General features: G+C 38.1%; 1 protein-coding gene across 7 annotated transcripts in view; it reads right to left on the reverse strand.

Moving 5' to 3' along the window:
- The window catches only part of LOC126267963 (neurexin-1a), a 1,982,806-nt gene that overhangs the window by 97,278 nt on the left and 1,863,257 nt on the right, over positions 1–22,271 (reverse strand). For all 7 annotated transcript variants that reach the window (XM_049973298.1, XM_049973297.1, XM_049973300.1 and 4 more), the window contains one exon: positions 9,685–9,856. In XM_049973298.1, the coding sequence (XP_049829255.1) occupies positions 9,685–9,856 (172 nt within the window). The remainder of the gene's footprint in view (positions 1–9,684; positions 9,857–22,271) is intronic.

Genomic DNA, 22,271 nt, shown 5'->3' on the forward strand with positions numbered 1-22,271 from the left:
GTCTACAAATGCTAGAAACCTAGGTTTGCCCTTCCTTAATCTAGCTTCTAAGATAAGTCGTAGGGTCAGTGTTGCCTCACGTGTTCCAATATTTCTACGGAATCCAAACTGATCTTCCCCGAGGTCAGCTTCTACTAGTTTTACCATTCGTCTATAAAGAATTCGTGTTAGTATTTTGCTGCTGTGACTTATTAAACTGATGGTTCGGTAATTTTCACATCTGTCAACACCTGCTTTCTTTGGGATTGGAATTATTATATTCTTCTTGAAGTCTGAGGGTATTTTGCCTGTCTCATACATCTTGCTCACTAGATGGTAGAGTTTTGTAAGGACTGGCTCTCCCAAGGCGTTCAGTAGTTCTGTTGTCTACTCCGGGGGCCTTGTTTCGACTCAGGTCTTTCAGCGCTCTGTCAAACTACACGCAGTATCGTATCTCCCATTTTGTCTTCATCTACATCCTCTTCCATTTCCATAATATTGTCCTCAAGTACATCACCCTTGTATAAACCTTCTATATACTCCTTCCACCTTCCTGCTTTCCCTTCTTTGCTTAGAACTGGGTTTGCATCTGAGCTCTTGATATTCATACAAGTTGTTCTCTTATCTCCAAAGGTCTCTTTAATTTTACTGTAGGCAGTATCTATCTTATCCCTAGTGAGATAAGCATCTTCATCCTTACATTTGTCCTCTAGCCATCCCTGCTTAGCCATTTTGCACTTCCTGACGATCTCATTTTTGAGACGTCTGTATTCCTTTTTGCCTGCTTCATTTATATTTTCTCCTTTCATCAATTAAATTCAATATTTCTTCTGTTACCCAAGGATTTCTACTAGCCCTCATCTTTTTACCTACTTGATCCTCTGCTGCCTTCACTACTTCATCCCTCAAAGCTACCCATTCTTCTTCTAATGTATTTCTTTCCCCCATTCCTTTCAATTTCTCCCTTAAGCTCTCCCTGAAACTCTGTACAACCTCTGGTTCTTTTAGTTTATCCATGTCCCATCTCCTTAAATTCCCACCTTTTTGCAGTTTCTTCAGTTTTAATCTACAGGTCATAACCAATAGATTGTGGTCAGAGTCCACATCTGCCCCTGGAAATGTCTTACAATTTAAAACCTGGTTCCTAAATCTCTGTCTTACCATTATATAATCTATCTGATACCTTTTTGTATCTCCAAGCTTCTTCCATGTATACAACCTTCATTCATGATTCTTGAACCAAGTGTTAGTTATGATTAAGTTGTGCTCTGTGCAAAATTCTACCAGGCGGCTTCCTCTTTCATTTCTTTGCCCCAGTCCATATTCATCTACTACGTTTCCTTCTCTCTCTTTTCCTACTACCGAATTCCAGTCACCCATGACTATTAAATTTTCATCTCCCTTCACTATCTGAATAATTTCTTTTATTTCATCATACATTTCTTCAATTTCTTCGTCATCTGCAGAGCTAGTTGGCATATAAACTTGTACTACTGTAGTAGGTGTGGGCTTTGTGTCTATCTTGGCCAGAATAATGCATTCACTATGCTGTTTGTAGTAGCTTACCCGCGTTCCTATTTTGCTATTCATTATTAAACCTACTCCTGCATTACCCCTATTTGATTTTGTGTTTATAACACTGTAGTCACCTGACCAAAATTCTTGTTCCTCCTGCCACCGAACTTCACTAATTCCCACTATATCTAACTTTAACCTGTCCCTTTCCCTTTTTAAATTTTCTAACCTACCTGTCTGATTAAGGGCTCTGACATTCCATGCTCCGATCCGTAGAATGCTAGTTTTCTTTCTCCTGATAACGACATCCTCTTGAGTAGTCCCCGCCCAGAGATCTGAATGGGGGACTATTTTACCTCCAGAATATTTTACCCAAGAGGACGCCATCATCATTTAATCATACAGTAAAGCTGCATGCCCTCGGGAAAAATTATGGCCGTAGTTTCCCCTTGCTTTCAGGCGTTTACAGTACCAGCACAGCAAGGCCGTTTTGATTATTGTTACAAGGCCAGATCAGTCAGTCATCCAGATTGTTGCCCCTGCCACTACTGAAAAGGCTGCTGCCCCTCTTCAGGAACCACACGTTTGTCTGGCCTCTCAACAGATACCCCTCCATTGTTGTTCCACCTACGGTACGGCTATCTGTATCGCTGAGGCACGCAAGCCTCCCCACCAATGGCAAGGTCCATGGTTCATTTTATTTTTCATATTATATGTTTTCAAAAATTGTTTTCCTTGAAAAATATTAAATTTATCAGATATGCTCCCAGGACTATATCTTTGCTCCCATGTCTTCTCTTTTAGATAGTGCCTAAATGCTTTGACTTCCTGATCACTGTAAAAACTACTTTCTTACATTGTTGGCTTGCTTTTCTGCTAGTTATTACTTTAAAAATTGAGACTTCTAATGTGATTGTAGTGGTCTCTTATTCCTGTCATAAACAGAGTGAGGTGGCACAGGGATTAGCATACTGGGCTCCCTTTTGGGAGGATAGTGGTTGCAGTCCCCATCCAGCCATCCAGATTTAGGTGTTCCACGATTTCTCTAAATTGCTTAAGGCACAAATGCTGGGTCAGTTTCTTCGAAAAGGGCACAGCTGAGTTTCTTCCTCATTCTTCCATAATCTGAGCTCATGTTCTTTCTCTAATAACCTCATTGTCGCAGAATGTTAAACTGTAATCTTCCTTCCGTCCCCCCTGTTCCTGTCTGAAGTATTTTTCCTTCTAATGGCCATATTACTGTGTGATCTGTAGCGGAATCTGTATAAGAAATTTCCAATGGTGAAGGACATCATGAAAGATGTGGGCTTCACTGAGGCTTCGACTATCAATAATTATGCCTGGAAATAAGGGACATCCCACCCACAGTCTTTCCCACCCATCCTAAAGTGGTACTCTGCTACCCTGCTCCACACCTATTGCACTCCCTTTCCAAAAACCCATGGAAAACTCAGCTGCTAGACCTCTGATTCACTCATCCAGCACAACCTACTTCAGTTCTATCACCAGCTTATCCTGTTGTGCCAGAGGCAGGGCTGCCTGTGTCATACAGCAACTCTGCTGCAATCGCTGCACAGTTATTTATGTCGGCACGATAACTGACCAGCTGTCCACCAGAATGAATTGCCACAGTTGAACTGTGCCTGAGAGCTGAACTGACCACCCACTGGTGGAACACACTGTTAAACTCAGCACGCTCGAGTTCAGTGGCTGCTTTACGAACCGTGCCATCTAGATCCTTCCAGCCAGCATCAGCTTTCTGGAATTACACAGATGGGAGTTATCCTTGCAATATGTACTTCATTCCCATTATCATCCTGGTCTCAATCTCTGCTAACCCACAACCCCTCCCAGCCTCTTTAAATGCACACCATTCTGTCAAGGCAGTTTTCAGTTACAAACTTGTTTGGGTATAGGAACAGTAGTCTTGAGCTGATCACACAGTTCTCAGATGGCATAGTTTATCTTGCAAATATATTGATCAGCCACCAACCTAATTTTTGTAACACCATTAATTAAGAGCCTAGGTTCCACACAAACACTTCTTGCCAGAACAGATCTTGCTTCTTGTCTCATTAATAATTTCTGTTTCACTATTGATTTTTACCTAACTTGTCCCAGCATGTATGAAGACTCCCTTGTATTTATGACTGAGCTCAGAATCAGCTCTTGTAGTAACTTGTTTTGCAGTTTCTCTGTTTTTTAAAATGTGTGCTGAGCTGTTGCTTCTAATTTCAGGTTGCACATTGATTTTGCGATGACATTTTTTTAACAGTGAACCACCGATTAATATCTATTCTTTATTGTTGCGCTGCATAGCTGTGTTACCCTTTTCAACATTCATAAGTACACATGAATTTCTGCTGTTTCATTGATTCTGACACACTAGACAGTTTTTCTTATATTAATCTTTCATTTTCTTTCTTCACAGTCTTTATTTTATTTTGTAATGCCTCAGTGTAATTTTGTAATGGTGTAATAATATTATTCTTCTTGAAGACTTTTGCACTTGCAAGCTGTCTCTTTCTCTCCTGCCAGCAGCAGTCAGGGAGGGTTCCCACAAAATCTGTTAATCATTTACTAAGGTGCTGGCGCTGAGGTTGAGAGCTGATGAGCAGAAGTCGGTGGGAGAAAAAGTACATGTAGATCTGCCAGCTGATAAGAGCAATTTATGGTCCTTTGTGGACTAGAATAAAAAGATTTTAAATCTTTTGAATGACATTGTATTCAGACAGATAAATGTCAGTCATATGGATAAAGTGAGAGGAAGGTGATGAGTCTTCCAAATAAGTCAGACTTGCTCCAAAACATCATCAAGGGCCTTAAAACATGAACAGCAGTGCCACCATGAATATTGGGCCTGCCCGAAATGCATTCTCAACAAATACACTCCTGGAAATGGAAAAAAGAACACATTGACACCGGTGTGTCAGACCCACCATACTTGCTCCGGACACTGCGAGAGGGCTGTACAAGCAATGATCACACGCACGGCACAGCGGACACACCAGGAACCGCGGTGTTGGCCGTCGAATGGCGCTAGCTGCGCAGCATTTGTGCACCGCCGCCGTCAGTGTCAGCCAGTTTGCCGTGGCATACGGAGCTCCATCGCAGTCTTTAACACTGGTAGCATGCCGCGACAGCATGGATGTGAACCGTATGTGCAGTTGACGGACTTTGAGCGAGGGCGTATAGTGGGCATGCGGGAGGCCGGGTGGACGTACCGCCGAATTGCTCAAAACGTGGGGCGTGAGGTCTCCACAGAACATCGATGTTGTCGCCAGTGGTCGGCGGAAGGTGCACGTGCCCGTCGACCTGGAACCGGACCGCAGCAACGCATGGATGCACGTCAAGACCGTAGGATCCTACGCAGTGCCGTAGGGGACCGCACTGCCACTTCCCAGCAAATTAGGGACACTGTTGCTCCTGGGGTATCGGCGAGGACCATTCGCAACCGTCTCCATGAAGCTGGGCTACGGTCCCGCACACCGTTAGGCCATCTTCCGCTCACGCCCCAACATCGTGCAACCCGCCTCCAGTGGTGTCGCGACAGGCGTGAATGGAGGGACGAATGGAGACGTGTCGTCTTCAGCGATGAGAGTCGCTTCTGCCTTGGTGCCAATGATGGTTGTATGTGTGTTTGGCGCCGTGCAGGTGAGCGCCACAATCAGGACTGCATACGACCGAGGCACACAGGGCCAACACCCGGCATCATGGTGTGGGGATCGATCTCCTACACTGGCCGTACACCTCTGGTGATTGTCGAGGGGACACTGAATAATGCACGGTACATCCAAACCGTCATCGAACCCATCATTCTATCATTCCTAGACCGGCAAGGGAATTTGCTGTTTCAACAGGACAATGCACGTCCGCATGTATCCTGTGCCACCCAACGTGCTCTAGATGGTGTAAGTCAACTACCCTAGCCAGCAAGATCTCCGGATCTGTCCCCCATTGAGCATGTTTGGGACTGGATGAAGTGTCATCTCACGCGGTCTGCACGTCCAGCACGAACGCTGGTCCAACTGAGGCGCCAGGTGGAAACGGCATGGCAAGCCGTTCCACAGGACTACATCCATCATCTCTACGATCGTCTCCATGGGAGAATAGCAGCCTGCATTGCTGCGAAAGGTGGATATACACTGTACTAGTGCCGACATTATGCATGCTCTGTTGCCTGTGTCTATGTGCCTGTGGTTCTGTCAGTGTGATCATGTGATGTATCTGACCCCAGGAATGTGTCAATAAAGTTTCCCCTTCCTGGGACAATGAATTCACGGTGTTCTTATTTCAGTTTCCAGGAGTGTATATGGGGTAGTGAAAACACTACATCTGCAACTCCACTGTCTTTGTGCACTGTCTCCAGAGTATGAATATTATGGTCAGCTTCAACATGGTCTCCCTCTTTATGAGATTTCCACTTACTGATGCCTTGGAACATTTCACAGAAAAGTTTGACAGTTGCTTTGCAAAACTTTGTAGGAACATTCTGACATCTACTTATTTCCTATTTGATGGAAAATATTGTAAAAAATACTGATGGCATGGTGATGGGTAGTTATCACCTGTTGTGGTAAACCAGTATGTGGAACATTTTGCTGCAAAGGCACTAGAATCTGCCAAGTTAAAACTTATGTAACTTGGTAGATGGATGACACATTTGTAGTGTGGCCACATGGCTTCAAGAGTTCCTGCAACTATTAAGCTCAATCCACTGTAATAAAAAAATTTGAGATGGTACTTGAAAAACAGTACCTGTCTTTTCTTGAAATGTTAGTTTAGAGAAGAAAGGATGGATCCCTGGGTTAGAGTTTACAGAAAAATATCTGCTGACACTGACCCTTATCACCGCACCCAGCCCCGGATCTACTGTTTCCAAACCAGGGCAAAAACTTGATAGTGGACTCCCTCTCCCCCTCGGGCATCTGAGACAGGGCATCAAAAATTTTTAAAATAATCGATTTTTCAAAAATGCTTTCATTATGTAGCCCACATCTTTCTGAAGAGTTTGATATATAAAACATATATGTTTGAGAAATATAAGACATGTTATTTGGTCTTAAGTGTGATAAAATGCAGTGCCACACCTCTTCACACAACATCTTTCTATCACACATCACTGTATTTCGCTCTGTGGAGTTCAAATGTTTATATTTTGCAATGAAGCCATCAAACCTATATTCAAGACAGTGAAAACTAAAATGTCCTTTAGTGACTCTCCTGCTCCCAGTTGGCCAGGTTGACATCCTAACCCCATCTCCAGAAAATTTGCACTCTCTAGTGCCTGTTAGTTAATAACTTTCTCTTTTGTGTGATAAAGTTAAATATAAGAAACATAAAACCAGTAAAGACAAGAGACAAGAAAGACAGTATACATTTCTTCAGTCCTTAGATCCCAGCATTTTTTTTTTGTCTAGTCTTGCTACAGCTTTACAGAGTGCGCTTTCCTTTGTGCGAAAGAATCTATTCCCTTATTAAAGTTTGTCAAATGTTTTGCTATATGACAAATCAAAATGTTGCTGTCTAATACTGAAGAAGCTGTTGATATGAATGGTACTGAATACTGGTGTGGTTTCTCAATTTGATTACATCTATTTCGTTGCTCTGTGCTAGATAACACAAAACAGGCCTTCCTAATATGGCAAGAACTGTAACACGCACCAAATAAGTGCAACTGTTTTGGCACATGTGGTCATTTTTATCTATCTTGTTTACATAAATAACATGACAGAATATAATTGACAATGTACTAATGGCTATTAGACCTACTACAAGCAAAAAGTTCTATGTTAGGAAATAGTTTCACATTTCATTCATATGCTCCAGTTTCCCAAGCATGAGATCGGAAGACAGTAGTAGTAGAAAATTTTTATATAAATTTGGAATTGTCATATTCTTCCATGTAATTTGCGTGATGTCCCTGTTCCTTCTCCTTACTCATTCTAACAACAATTCATTAATTCTGTAATTTCCTGCCCTCCGGTTAACTTCACTAACTTTATCAGAATCACTAGTTTAGTTGTCCCGTATTTATTCCCCAGTAAGACATTATTACATGTTCCTACAATGTGTTTTCCATGTTATTCTGAGAACAGAACATAAGCGGCTGCTAAATGGGGACTGTACAACCTGGCAAAAAATTTCTGTCAAAATTTCATTTTCTTGATACACTGAGAAGGTAATATGTGATCTTTCTTACCTGTTATTACTATTAGTGATTTATTTCTAATCCAATAGTCTGACTCTATGGACTTCACTAATAATTATAACAATACTTATAATTCACACACCAAATCAATCACATAAATGAACACCAATTGGCATCCATCCGTTCAGGCTTATTTGGCTCAGCTCATATAGCCCCATTCCCTTTGGTCTATGGGAAAGTTTTTTATTTCTCAATATGATGGGGATTCTTCTGGCAGAGACATCATGTACACTAAGCACTCATTCAAAAATCAACTCATGACTTGTTCAGAAATCAACTTACAATGAGTTCAAAAATGTTCAATAATAAACAGGGATGCGTTTCAAAATCAAATTATTAGACCAACATGTGCTGGATGCTAGGCACTTCATGAAATAAGTTTTGTTTCCTCAAGAATATTAATTGGGCACCCCTTTCAATTGCCACCCCCTAGATCCGGGCCTGTTCGTACCTTGAGCCATCTCCATCTGTCATTTAAAAAAAAAAATGTGCTAATGATTCTGGTCAGTAGAACTCACTTTCAGGCAAGAAGAGCCTCTTGCCAAAGAATTACAACACCTATGAATAGTTTTCTAATAGATTGGATACTCAGCTCATCAAATTGAATGGACAATGTAATCAAAATAAAGAATACTTGACAAAGAAGCTGAGACTGAGACTGAGACTGAGACTGAGGGAGAGAAGCCACAAATTTCTTATCTACCTTATGCTTGTCCAATATCCAGGATGATTGGTAGATTCTTATGGAAACATGGCATCCAGTGTATTTTTCTCCTTTCAACTAAGGTAAAAAGTATTCTTTGTAATATTGAGGATAATCAAGCTCTCCAAAATCCGGGTGTATATTGCATTACATGTGAAAGAAGCATGTCTCACAGGAGGCAGGCTATTAGGGTAGACAAGGAGAGATGCAAGGAACATCAGCAACATACCCAACTAAAAAAACTATGAAAACAGCTGTTTCTGAGCACTGATTTGAATGTAATTGTGAGATGAAATGCAATGAGATAAGTATCTTGATGCAAATGCCAAGTTTCTGGGACCGTGTAATTAAGTAAATAATAAACGAGGACATCAGTTTCAATTTCATTCATGCTTGTGGTCAGGCACTCAATTTATTAAAATATTGCTGGCCATCACATACACCAAGTTGGAATTTCTGAGAGAATTTGCATTTCATGGAATATCGGTGCAAGCTCCAAACAACAATGGAGCATCATTGGGCATAGTGGGTGTTGGGAATCAAACTCAGCTATAAATAACAGCATGAGACCAATAATAGTTCACAATCTGGTTGCGGTCCAGGGTACACATAATAGCCCAAATACAGCATGTGATGAAGATGTGTGGGCCAGTCTGCACTGAGAAAACCTGTTGGTTCAGTGAGAATGTTACTTTATCTGTCATTACTGAGATTTGCACTTTTATTTCTGATCTGTGATTTATGTTTTACAATTTATAAGGATTTGTAATTACAATAATTCAATTCACTTACTTCTGTGATGTATACATATTTTAAATTGCATTTGAATATAATAGAGGGAAACATTCCACGTGGGAAAAATATATCTAAAAACAAAGATGATGTGACTTACTAAACAAAAGCGTTGGCAGGTCGATAGACACACAAACAAACACAAACATACACACAAAATTCAAGCTTTCACAACCAGCGGTTGCTTCTTCAGGAAAGAGGGAAGGAGAGGGAAAGACGAAAGGATGTGGGTTTTAAGGGAGAGGGTAAGGAGTCATTCCAATCCCAGGAGCGGAAAGACTTCACTTGCGGGGAAAAAGGACAGGTATACACTCACTCACTCACACACACACACACACACACACACACACACACACACACACACATATATCCATCTGCACATACACAGACACAAGCTTGTAAAATGTTTTTTTGAGCAATTATGATGTCAAAGCAGAACACCATATGTGAAAACTATCAAATAATACAAATAATAAATTCTTACCGGCTGGATGGTTAGTCTGAATGTTGTAATCATCAACTTGAATTGTTGAGTTAGCTCCTGACCTTGTGAATCGGACCACATGGTACTGATTGTCATTCACTTTCACTCCAATTTCACCAATAGGATGATCATTTGTCCCCATGTTGTAGACCATAAATATGTTTCCCTCAACCTGATAGACATATTAAAATGGTTTGTCATTAGATTGAATGCACAGTTATTTGATGATGACCTTATGTCTAAATAACAAGTCTCAATGAGTAGACCCTAGTCCAGGAGACAGACCATTGATCAGGAAAAATTTTCTTCTGTTTTATAAGTGACAGTTGAGCTGAGTGTGTTATTTAATGGCAAGAATGTGAATCAGTTTCTCTGAAATATGAATTTAATATACTGCCTATTTCTTTTTTATGAGCAATCAGCAACAAGATCAATCCAAGCAAAGTGATCCAATAAAAATTAAGTTGGTTACTTAATCACTTTTAAATATTTTGATTTTTTAAAATATGTGATTACCCTTTAATTGAGAAGTTCAAAACAGTTTTTCATTTTGGAGACATTAGCATTAATCTGAATATCTCTGCACAGGGTTAAGTTACAACATTGTAATTGACATGCTTGTTTTTAGAAAAGTCTCCTCTACAAGACTGTTTACTACCCCAAATATATGAAATTCTAAAATAACCAGTCAAAATGACCTCAGAAGTTTGGTATTGGAAATTTAGGGAATCCACTTTTAAGACCCAAAAATACAACCAAGGAGTGATTCATCAGAGCATATATTTTTTGTAGTTAGATATCATAAACTAATAGCTTATATAGAGCAAGAACACTGATTTAGGTTTCCTTAATTTTTATAAGTTTTTGAAATTTGAAAATCTTTATTTTTTTACAAAAAGTCTGGGGCTAGTTATCTCTGGTAGGACTGAATATAAATTTTTGATTTTTGCACTTTCTCTGCTCCTATATGATAGCACAGAACTGTAAAATTTTAACACTGTTATTTGACTGTGAACAAAGATATTAACCTTCGAAAATGAGGAAATAATTCACATTACACTACCACTGATCTTTTGGCTGTTGCCTAATTCATGTGCTGTGTTGGCAGGGTGTAATCAATTGTTATTGAAGTTAAGGTACTGAATTATAGGGAAAGACTTGAAAAATTACTGAACTAAACATTTACATTAGCTTGACAAATTTAAAATAAATATTTTCAGTTAACACTCTTTCGAGATGTGGTGCTTCCTAATCCTAATGGTGGTTTTTAAGAATACTTATTTCTTCAGACAGTTTTTCTGACATAGAATAAGGCCTCCCCATTGCTGTGGCAAGTTCAAGCACTGACAGTTTCCTTAACATGTTTTTCATTCATATCCAAACTTTGTCACTAGTAGAGTTCTTGAATGAAATTCTTGGACCAGTAGGTTGGTAAAAATACACAAAAACATCATTGTTTTCCAAAATTATTCTTTTTAGCCTATTCTTGGGCCAGTAGGTTGGTAAAAATACACAAAAACATCATTGTTTTCCAAAATTATTCTTTTTAGCCTTTGCAACCCACCACTGTCTATCATACAGACATGCCACTATGTCATTCCACTGAATGACAGAGATGCACTTTGTACGCTGACTTACAGTAAGTCACTAGATGTTTTGTTGTACTTCCTGTTCCATCACATGCATTCTTCCCATGGCAAGAAGCCAAAAACAGCCATTTTGCCTCCAATCCAAAATCTACTTTGTTTTAGCAAAGATTTGAAAAATTCTTTTTGTTCTTGTGTTGAGTACCACTTCCATTCAAAAAGTATGTGAGCTTTTCAACCTTGGGCAACTTTTCTTTTATGCAGTTTGTTACATACTTTTGAAATATATGGACAACTGAAGTGTTGTGCTCCTAGTAGTAACTTAGAATGCAAATTGAAGAACTGCAGAATTCGTCTTATTCTTGAAGTACAGAAGAAATGGTTGCAGTATTGCCTAGTCATTGACCCAGTGGTATCCTTGTGTTTCATCCCAAACCCCAAATGTAAAGTTTTCTGCAGAATTAGCTAGGACTGTGTATTGAGTTTCATAAAGTTGTTGTTTTTTGTCCTTCAAAAACTTGTTTGGGTTTTATGAAAATAGTGGTGACTTTTGAGGTTTTCTAAGATATCAATTAAAGATTCAAATTACTCTTCCTGAGATTTAACAGCTTATCATTTCAGTCCTGTCAGTTGTGACCCACTGTTTGAAGCCAACACTGCCTGGCATTTCCTTCTCAGATTTCATTAAACAATTCAAGAGTGGTTTCTTTACCAGGGCATTATGCAGTCATAATTGCTAGTGTCACAAATCATTAACTCTAGTAACTCTTTGTAGTTAAAATCATTGAGTTCTGCACCAACAGTTGTCAGTTTGACATTCTGATGATATAAACAAACATGTGCAGAGTGTGTTCATGAGGAGCCATCCAAAATACATCATTTAGAGTGAAGATCACAAAATTTTGACCTTTGAATTTTGCATTCAGGATGAGCCTTTTTGAAAACTTCACTTACTATCTGTCTGTTAGGGCACTATTCATCCATTTTGTTCTATTCCAACTAGTCATTTCTGCCTTGTACTTAAGCTCCATTTACAACATTCTTTTTGCTATCTTTGCTACCTGAGAACATTCTACTAGTTTCATCTTCTTCAAAAAACTGCTAGATGTTTTCAGTTGTTTCTTCTATCCTAAAACTGGTAGAATGCCTTGCTCTTTCACTAATTTTTGGGTTACTCTGATGACCAAATGATCAGAATGAAATCATGACTGTGACAGGCAAACTTAAAATTTTAACTTTTTCCTCTTTAGATGCCACTGAACACTTGATTTTCAATTTCTTGATTAAGCTCAAATATTCAGTGGCAGATGATTCTGGAGGAAGGTTTACTTCTTTTTTTAGAAATACTGTTGATATGTGCATTATTAAAATATGATTCTAAATTTCTTTTAATTTTGTCTAAAATTTTTTAAATTTTGTCTAAAATTCATTGTACCTTGCTTTCAGTAGCTAATTTTGTTTTTCTACTACTCAATTTTCTTGTTTTCAAAGCAGGAGATACCTCTAAATTAGAACAAGCAAAATCCAATTTGCTAATAGCTTCCTCATTAGGAATCAAAATGTCATTAACAAGATTATATGATTCTGTTTCTAGATTCATGATAAATATTTTCGAGTGACAATTTGGGCACAGGAAATTTCCAGGAATCACATTATGTTTCACTCGGGAAGCTGTTTTACTCACACTTAACAGGAAAAATGTTCAAGTTTATTTCCCTCAAACTTTTAATAAGTGGCTTTTTATGAACTTTGAGTGGATCAGAGCAGTTTATTTTTCAAAAAATGTGATTGTACTTAAGAATATTTTTTTCTCATGACACTCACAAACTGATGATACAGAAGAACTTAATCATAACTAAACAAAGTCATTAACATTTTCTGAAACTGATCCATAAACTGTTTTATGACACACTTCACTTACTATCTGCCTGTTAGGGCACTATTCATTCACTTTGTTCTATTCCAACTAGTCTTTCAAATTTCCTTATAGTTAATTAAAAATCACCACTCATTACAAAAGCACATTAAATATTCTACTCTCTCAATAAAGTAGGTACATCCATTCAAACAGTGGTTCCTGAACAGACTGACTACAATAATGCCACACCCAACAACTGCAGAGGTGAACATAGTTCACTTGTCACTGACTAATGGGCTCCTGTGCAGGCTTGTTACTCTGTCCACTAAGCTCATGTACACAATTGTCTTGAGGACTAAACACATGCACAAAACTGTAGCCTTCCCAACAACAGAGAAATTTCACATGTTTATTATTTTACTTTTATGAATTTGAACTTGTAATAACGTGCTACTTAATCAAGAATAAACCTATGAAAATGGGCAATTTTTTAAACCCAGCACTAAAGCAAAAGCTTCTATTGCTTAACATTTTATTATTAAAATAAATAATACAAAATAAATATAATGTGACAGTGTAAACTAAATACGGGTTACAACTAAATTTTACTACAATCAAACAGCAAACCATGTAAATAGGCAACATCCATAGGATCAATTGTAGCATAATGTGAATTATTTCCTTATTTTCAAAAATTCATATTTTGTTCACAGTCAAATTCCAAGTTAAAATTTTTACAGTACTTTTCTGTCAGATAGGTGTTCAAAATGCGCAAAAATTAAATTTTTGCATTCAGTCCTGCCCAAAATTTAAAACATTATATTTTCAAATTTCAAAAATGTATAAAAAATTAAGGAAACTCTTGCAGTGCTCTTGCTCTATATAAGTCAGGCAGTTAAGAAAAAATATGCTCTGATAAATCAGACTCCAGTTGTTATTTTTGGGTCTAAGAAGGAGATTTTCTAAATTTTCAACACCAAACTTTTGAGGTCATTTTGACTGGTTGGCATTTATCTGGTAATAAATATGCAGCCAGTAACTTTTTTATTATTTATTCAACTATGAACATGTTTTTGAGCCACTGCAGGCTTATCATCAGATGGAGATGTTACAAGAACATTATGTTGTGGACCAAGTGTAGCTAGATGCAGTGCAGGTGAGTGCACTACCTAGTGGTATCCATTTCAGACTGCTTCATATAACATACATTATTAAAGTATGCACAAAAATAACACAGTAGTTAGCTACACTTTGTTTTACACTGACTCACAGCATGTAAACATTCAATGTTTTTACAGAGAATAAAAAATTATAAAAAAGTGACTGGTTGCATATATATTGCCAGATAAACACCAATTTAAACCACAGTCACAGTTCATCATCCACAATGGATACTGAAATTTTGACTGGTTATCTTTGATTTTAGGATATTTTTGGTAATTAACAATGAAGGAGACTTTTCTAAAAGCAATCATGTCAATTGTAGTATTATAACTTAACCCAGTACAGCAATATTCAAATTAATGCCAATGTCTCCAAATTGAAAGACTGTCATGCATTTACAAATAAAAATAGCCACCATTCACTAATGGTGCAAGGTAATTAAAAAAAAGAACTGTTTTGAACTTCTCAATTATATGGTAATCGTGTGAAAAAATCAAAATATTTCAAAATAGTGAAGCAGCCCTCTTTTGATCACACTGTAGGGATGGAACCAAGAATAAGAATACAAAAATTTGCATTATCATGGAAATGTATTTAAAATCAGTATAGTTCTGCTGATGTATACATATGTCATTAAAAAGTGTTTTCTTTTAATTTTTAATACTAGTGTGAAAGATGTGAATCTCAGAAAACTTACAGTTTCATAAAGAAACCAGGATGCTTATGACATGTAGAAGCAGAAAAGGTAAGTTAATAAGCAATGACATAAGAATTGAGTATGAGTTAGCAACAATAACAAAAATGTGAGCTACATTATGTTCCTCATAAATCCTTACAAATAATTCACAAGTGATTCACAAGTGATTCACAATCTTTATAAATGTAAAAAAATCAAACATTAATGTAAAAAATTACATGGTAACTTAAATTTCTTTGGCACTGAGCAATTTGAAGGTTACACTTTCAATAAATTTGGGAAAACTACAGCAAAAGAAATAAAAAATGTAACACTATCACTGAAAGATAAAACATCAGCAAGGTGGGATGGAATACCAAGTGTCTAAATCAAGTGTCTAAAAAAATTGTGCAGCCACTATCCGCAACAGTTAATCAGTCTTCTGAAGAAGGTTGTTTGCAGGTTACTCTTAAGTACCACAATTCAAAAAAGGCACAAAAGATCACATGAGAAACGATTTCTGAAAACTTTCTTCTTCTTCACTTTCAAATATATGTGAAAAAATATCATTATAAACATTCACAATTTTGTACAAAAAAATTAATACAGTTTCAAAAACTGGGTTTCAAAAACACCAAAGCAACATATCTGCTGTCAACCAAGCTGCAAACAAAATTAGCTCCTATCTAGACAACTTTCTGTATTCCACAGGAATTTTTTGTGACATGTCAAAGGCCTTTGATAGTGTGAACCATTGCTACTCTCTAAACTGGAAAAATATGGAATCATGGGCACTGTACCAGAATGGTTTAGGTCCTACATAACCAACAAAAGACAGTTTATAACATCAGAGAATAATAATAATACTGTAGTAAGGATGTGACTTGCATTGACAGAAAAATTCACAATGACTACTTCAAGGTTCAGTGTTAGGTTCCATTCTATTTCTGTTTCATATAACAGATCATCTGCTTAAAAATGGCTACAACTCAGTTTTATTTGGAAATAACACATCTGTAATCATTTGAAACTATGAATGTACTGACCAAATTCCTCAAACTGTCATAAATACATTAGGAAAACTAGATAACTAGTTTAGACTAAATGGGTTTAAATTAAACATGATAAATCTAATTTAATGCAGTTTAAAACAAAAACAGCAAAGGTAAGTGACAATCAGATCCATCACAAAAACTAGGTTCTACAGGTCTGTGAAAATCTTAGGAATGCAACTGGGTAAAAGTTTTTCATGGGCCTCCCATAAACAGTACCTCACAAATAAATTAAATAGCATGGCATTCATGGTTATGATGTATGCGATGCTACTAGCATGAACTTCAGGAAAGTAGTATGTCGTAGGTACTCTGAATCAGTAATGAGGAACAAAATTGAATCAGCTAATGGGGAAAGGAATTAAGTTACTTTCTGAAAATTTTCACTTTTTTTAAATAAATGTATTAAACAGACCATGACACACCTTAGTGTCATGAATGAACTATGTTTGACTTCTTCCTGTGGCAATAACATGAGGTTGACTTGTTATGTCCTGAGGAGAAAGGAATCTAGTCATTTACTTAGTTCCTTTCTCTGCTGCACGTTGCATGCTACCAGGAAACTATGTCTGTGAGCTTGTACTACACCACCTTCAAATTAGATGGTGATGGCTTGTAGCACACAGGCATAGAGTGTGTAATGAATCACTAACTTGGGTCAGATGTCCTGATGTGTCATGGTTATTGTTGATTGTTGTAAGTTATTGAATATCATCATTTGAAATGTCTCCCAAACAAAAGCAAAATGAAAGTGAGCACAAGAGGAAGAGAATCTAGGAGACTAGAGTTCACAGGTTGCCATATAATGACTGCAGTGGGAAAGCTGTTCCTGGAAAATCAATCAGTGCTGATTGCAGATAAGGTATCAGTACTGACATTTACCCATTCAACAAGTTCAGTATAACATGAATTCCACAGCATGTGCTACATGCTTTGTGATTACTTAATAAATTCCAGATGCTGAATGGAATGTTTCCAACATATCAGTGAGGGTGATCACATCAAGATACTTTCAAACTTTTTAAACATGGGAAAAAATCAGGATATTTATCGACATAGGTCAATTGTGGCAAGTGACATAATGAATTGTTTGCCAAGAAAAGATATCAGTAGCATCAAGAAAAGGCATTGAGGTGTTTACCAAGCCATTGTCTGTGGTGGAAGAGTCCACATCTGCAAATGTGCTTTTCTCAGTCTTCATGCTGTATCACAGAAATGTCTTCTTGTATTTGGAATTTACCAGTTAAAGGCCAAATTCCAAAGGACTTATGTGGAACAAAGCCATACACAACCAAATTTTTGGAAAATGAAATAAATTTGATAGATACCCACATCACTATCCTGGGAAGGAAATGAAATACTGATACACACCCTTGGATCTGAAAACCATGCACAAAATGTCCCTTACAAAGAACCAAATGTGAATCTCCAAATTGATGTATGTGGCAAATGTGAGGAACTTCAGGCTAAGTTAAAAATTCCACATATCTCTGGCAGTAGTAAGACAGCTGCATAACTTGAGTTAGATATTCATTAACAGAACATTTTATTAATTCATTAAAACAACTCAGCAAGAATGTACGGGCAGGGATGACATTGTTGGACTAACTTAATGCAAAACTTGCCTCTGCCAAACATCCCTGTGCAGGAAATATTCTACTGACATCAGCTGTGGGTTAACTGTTTCTGTATTTATGATGTAAAGTCCCGGCATTCCACAGTGCACTTGTATCATGAAGGTGAAGTGAAAAAGAGAATGAGGTATGTTCATTACTGTACCACTACATTGAAAACTATGTATCGAAGTATGTTACAGAAGTACACCTGTTCTCAGATGGAGCACCTGGCCAAAATAAAAATAATGCTGTAGTCCTTACTCCAGTATTGCACTGACAGAATTTTTTTTTAAAAAATCACTCGCAGATTTCCTGAAAGAGGTCACTCGTTTCTCCCTTATGGCCACGTGTTTCAAACACTAAAGAGACAAATACAGAAATGTGACCAAGTTTACACCCCTAAAGAGCATGTGTAAATAACAGCAAACAGTATTTCTGTAGTTACAGTCGTTATGGTGGAAAGTGAAGACATAATGGACTTTGACACAGGGCGGCCTAACCAACAAAAAAATGTACAGTCTAAGGAAACGGCATATCCCAAGATTTTTTTCTGTGGCAATGTTCAAAGAATTTCATTATGAAATTCGCATTATACGCAGCTCTATCAATCACCCCTTTAATGTGGCAAAAATTAAACTTGCTTCATTGGGTTGCAAAGGCTACATGATGGGAAAAAGGTTACAATCAGTAAAAAGAAAATTTAAGATATTTAGAATCTGTTAAGTACATCCATGGAGAAAATGCTGAGATTTTTTATGAGGAGATATTGGACAACTACAAATAATAACTCACTATGATAAATTTTGAACTATCCAGAACTTCAAATTCTATGAAGGAGTTGGTTTCAGGTTCAGCTGAAGATAATTTTCCATTAGTTAATCAATAAATTTGAGTTTTAGACTAGAAATGTATAATTCTGAATGTGTTATACTCACCAAAGTGCTAAATTTGTGTGTTGATTGGAGAAAGAAACTATGTTATAAATTTTCAATTTTTTTTGAAAAGATACTTTTCAGAATACATGAAAATCATTTTCATTGACAGTATGTATGATTAGTGTACAACAAATGCCAAAAATTTCAATTCAATCTGTCAAATAGCTTAACAATAAGACAGTTTCTTGTCTCTCCTGAAAAGTAAGAAAAGTGACATAATTCCTTTCTCCACTGACTGATTTAGTTGTATCTTGGGGTAGGTCGAACCATAACTCTTGAACCATCAGACCATGAGAACGTTATTCCATCTGGTGGATCTAATGGTTCTGCTTCAGAGCCAATGAAATACAAAGTCTGCTGGGGGCAACCATTTAGCCCCAAGACTAAGTCTCCATCCGTTGCAGGATCCTCACCTTTGTGGAGAGACAGGGTGAAAGAAAAGCCTTACTGATAATATGGCTCCAGTCCTACAGTGGAACATCAGTGAATTCACCACATATCATATCAGAAGACAGGAATCCCTCCCACTTATGTGTTTCTACTGGACTGTCATCTGCTACTGATCTCTCTTTCTGCTCTACAAGACATGCAATCCTTCATTCCAGTGACCACATCGCACCAGACAGAGCAACACTTGAAAGGAAGCTGCCAAAATGAATGATCAGCAGATGTAACTGGATGCTGCTCAGGCAGCTGGCTATGTTTGAGTATTGAGGTAGCATTCAGGAATGGGTGGACCGTATCAAATCTGTGATCTATCATGCCACCGACTTATCCATTCTGAAGTTGTCAGGTCATCTTTGGAAGCAGGCAGTACTTTTGAGGAGTGACTCATGCCGCTCAGCAATCTGGGTCAGAGATGCAGCTCTGCAGTCATTTAACTGCCACCCAACACTAGAAAAGCTTGCAGCCTTTCTAGTTATGTAAGCCAAAGCTCAACACATAATATAGGAGACCAAGAATAGGCCATGGCATGCATTTCTGGACTGCAGCAGTCATCCACTTGTTTCACAAAAGTATGAGAAGCCAACAGGAGGATTTCTGGTAAATGCAGTCTTTACTAACAGTAGTGGTGCTGAAGCAGGTGAGTGTCCAAACACTGCCAGGAAGCAACACTCAGACAATGGCAGAACAGTTTGCAACAACTACTGTCACTGCCAGCCAGGATCCAGTATCCTACCACTACAGTGGAACATGGAAACGGGTGTGCTGGACTTCAAATCCAACAATTCTGTGTGTCACAACTTCCCTTTCTCGATGTGGGAGCTGGATTCGGCACTTCTGAAGCTTGTAATACTGCACCTGGTCATGATCAAATCCAGTATAACATGCTATGACACTTGCAAATAGCATCAAAGGAAATCCTTCTTGAATGTTTCCGTTTGATATAACAAGCAGGACATTTCCCAACTCATGGAGAGGGGCAATTTTGAAACATCTCCCCAAACCAGAAAAGGACCAAACATGTCCCATTAGTTACTGGGATGTCACATTAATGAACTTTGTAGGAAGACATTGGAGCAAATGGTCATGTCACCTGGTCTGGTGTTAGAAACAGGCAGCTCCTAAGCCACTGTCAATCTGGATTCTGTAGATGTTGATCCAATGAGGTTTTGGCCAGCAAGGCCTTCGTGGGAAACACACACACACACACACACACACACACACACACACACACACACACACACACACACACACACGGCAACAGCCTCTGGTTACTGAGGTTAGTCTGCAAGCAGCAGAACATAATGGACACACACACACACACACACACACACACACACGGCAACAGCCTCTGGTTACTGAGGTTAGTCTGTAAGCAGCAGAACATAATGGGAGAAGCAACTGGTCGGTGGGGGTAAGGAGGGAGCTGGGGTGGGGAGGTATAGGGGCAGGGAATGGTAAATTGCTGCTGGTAGGAGCATACAGGAAAGAGGTGGAGAGAGAAGGGCAGCTAGATGGAATCAGGAGGTTAGACTGCAGAGGGTGTGGATTGAGGGCAGCAGGGTGGGCGGGTGGAAGGAGAGAAGTAAAAAGACTGTGGATTGGTGGAATACAGGGTGTGTAGTGCTGGAATGGGAACAGAGATGGGGCTAGATGGGTAAGAACAATTGAAGGGTCTCTACATGAGCCTCTTCATCATTTTTGATTAACATTTAACTTAATGTAACCATGTCTAGTACCTCAATTCTGGGTGCAAACTGTAAACTACATAAAAAAAAAGACTGAGCGTCTAAGTGTTATCTTTATTTCACTTACTAAGATTTTTGGTAATTATCGGAGCCCCTCATACATATTCAATACATCAATGTGCAATATGTCAGTATGTACATCCTTACCTCCTCTTATCTGATGAATGGAAAACATGAATGAGAATGTACAAGATAAATTTCAATATCTAGATCTGTGGGAGTAAAAGTAGTCTGCTACTGTGTCAGAATAGCCAGCCCTGTAAAGCACATACCATGTAGGAAAGAGATTCCTGTTTGCTTTGGTTGAAGCTCTTGTATAGGTTGGCATGACACAACAGGGAGCTCTCTGAGCACTTCTGGAGAAATGGGATGCATGGATTCCAAAAGACTACACTTGGCAGTGTTCTGGAAGATTCAAGACGGGTGACACTGACCATTTGTGAATGTGCCTGTTTGTAGTTAATTCGTTATCTTATTTTTCTAGATTTTAGCTTCAGTAAAAATTAATGTCTTGCTCTCATCGCTCATTGCTCATTGAGCAGCATACAAAATGTTTCTTGTTAACTTCACAACATTATAACCAGTCACACTTAGCCATGCATGAAAGCTGTTGTTCTGCTCTACCTCTGTTCAGACTTGTGGACTCGTGATGCATCTTCTCAGTTCAGTCCGATTTAATTCATTGGTGATCTTACAAGTACAGTAGAATTGAACAGATTTCTGAAACTTTGCTACTTTCAATTTCAGTTTGCAATCTAGTTTCCACATGTCTTTGTTGTCTCAGCACATGTTAAGTGTGTATCTGAGAGCCCTATGTTCACAGATCATGTCTCACAGTAATGTACACTGTCCAATTTGGTTTGCTATTCAGAATTTTACCACTCATTTTATGCAGAATTTTTGTTTGAGACAACACATGTCCAGAGATTGTTAGAATTGTTACATGTCACATGTTACTGATTCTCGGGGTAAAACTTCCAAATTAGTTTCACAATTTCTTCTGTGGTACAACTATTAAGAGTTTATTACTATCAATGAACTCAAACTAAGGGAATGACCTTTTGCAAAGCATATGCATACTGGTGAAGTTTTTCTTTGTTATTATATTTGTCTGGAATATCTATTAAATGTGTATATGTGTGTGAAGTCACTATGAAAAGATTCCTCTGATCCTTCCATATTAATAGTTAATGATAAATTGTGCTGGGGTCACCAATTTTGTAAGTCAGTGAGGAGTGTTATGCAGAACAGCAATCATCCCCCATTTATTAGTTGCTATAGTTCATTAGTTTGTTCAGTTGTATCTTCAATAAACGTGTTATTTTTACCAGCAAATATGCTTACATATTTCCTAGCAAACTTTGATTTTTACATCCTACTGCTATCTGCTGTGCAACTGATACATGTTGTTGGTTGTTGTGGTCTTCAGTCCTGAGACTGGTTTGATGCAGCTCTCCATGCTACTCTATCCTGGGCAAGCTTCTTCATCTCCCAGTACCTACTGCAAC

The sequence above is a fragment of the Schistocerca gregaria genome, chromosome 4 (genome assembly GCF_023897955.1).
Source record: "Schistocerca gregaria isolate iqSchGreg1 chromosome 4, iqSchGreg1.2, whole genome shotgun sequence".
Taxonomy (NCBI): Eukaryota; Metazoa; Arthropoda; class Insecta; order Orthoptera; family Acrididae; genus Schistocerca; species Schistocerca gregaria.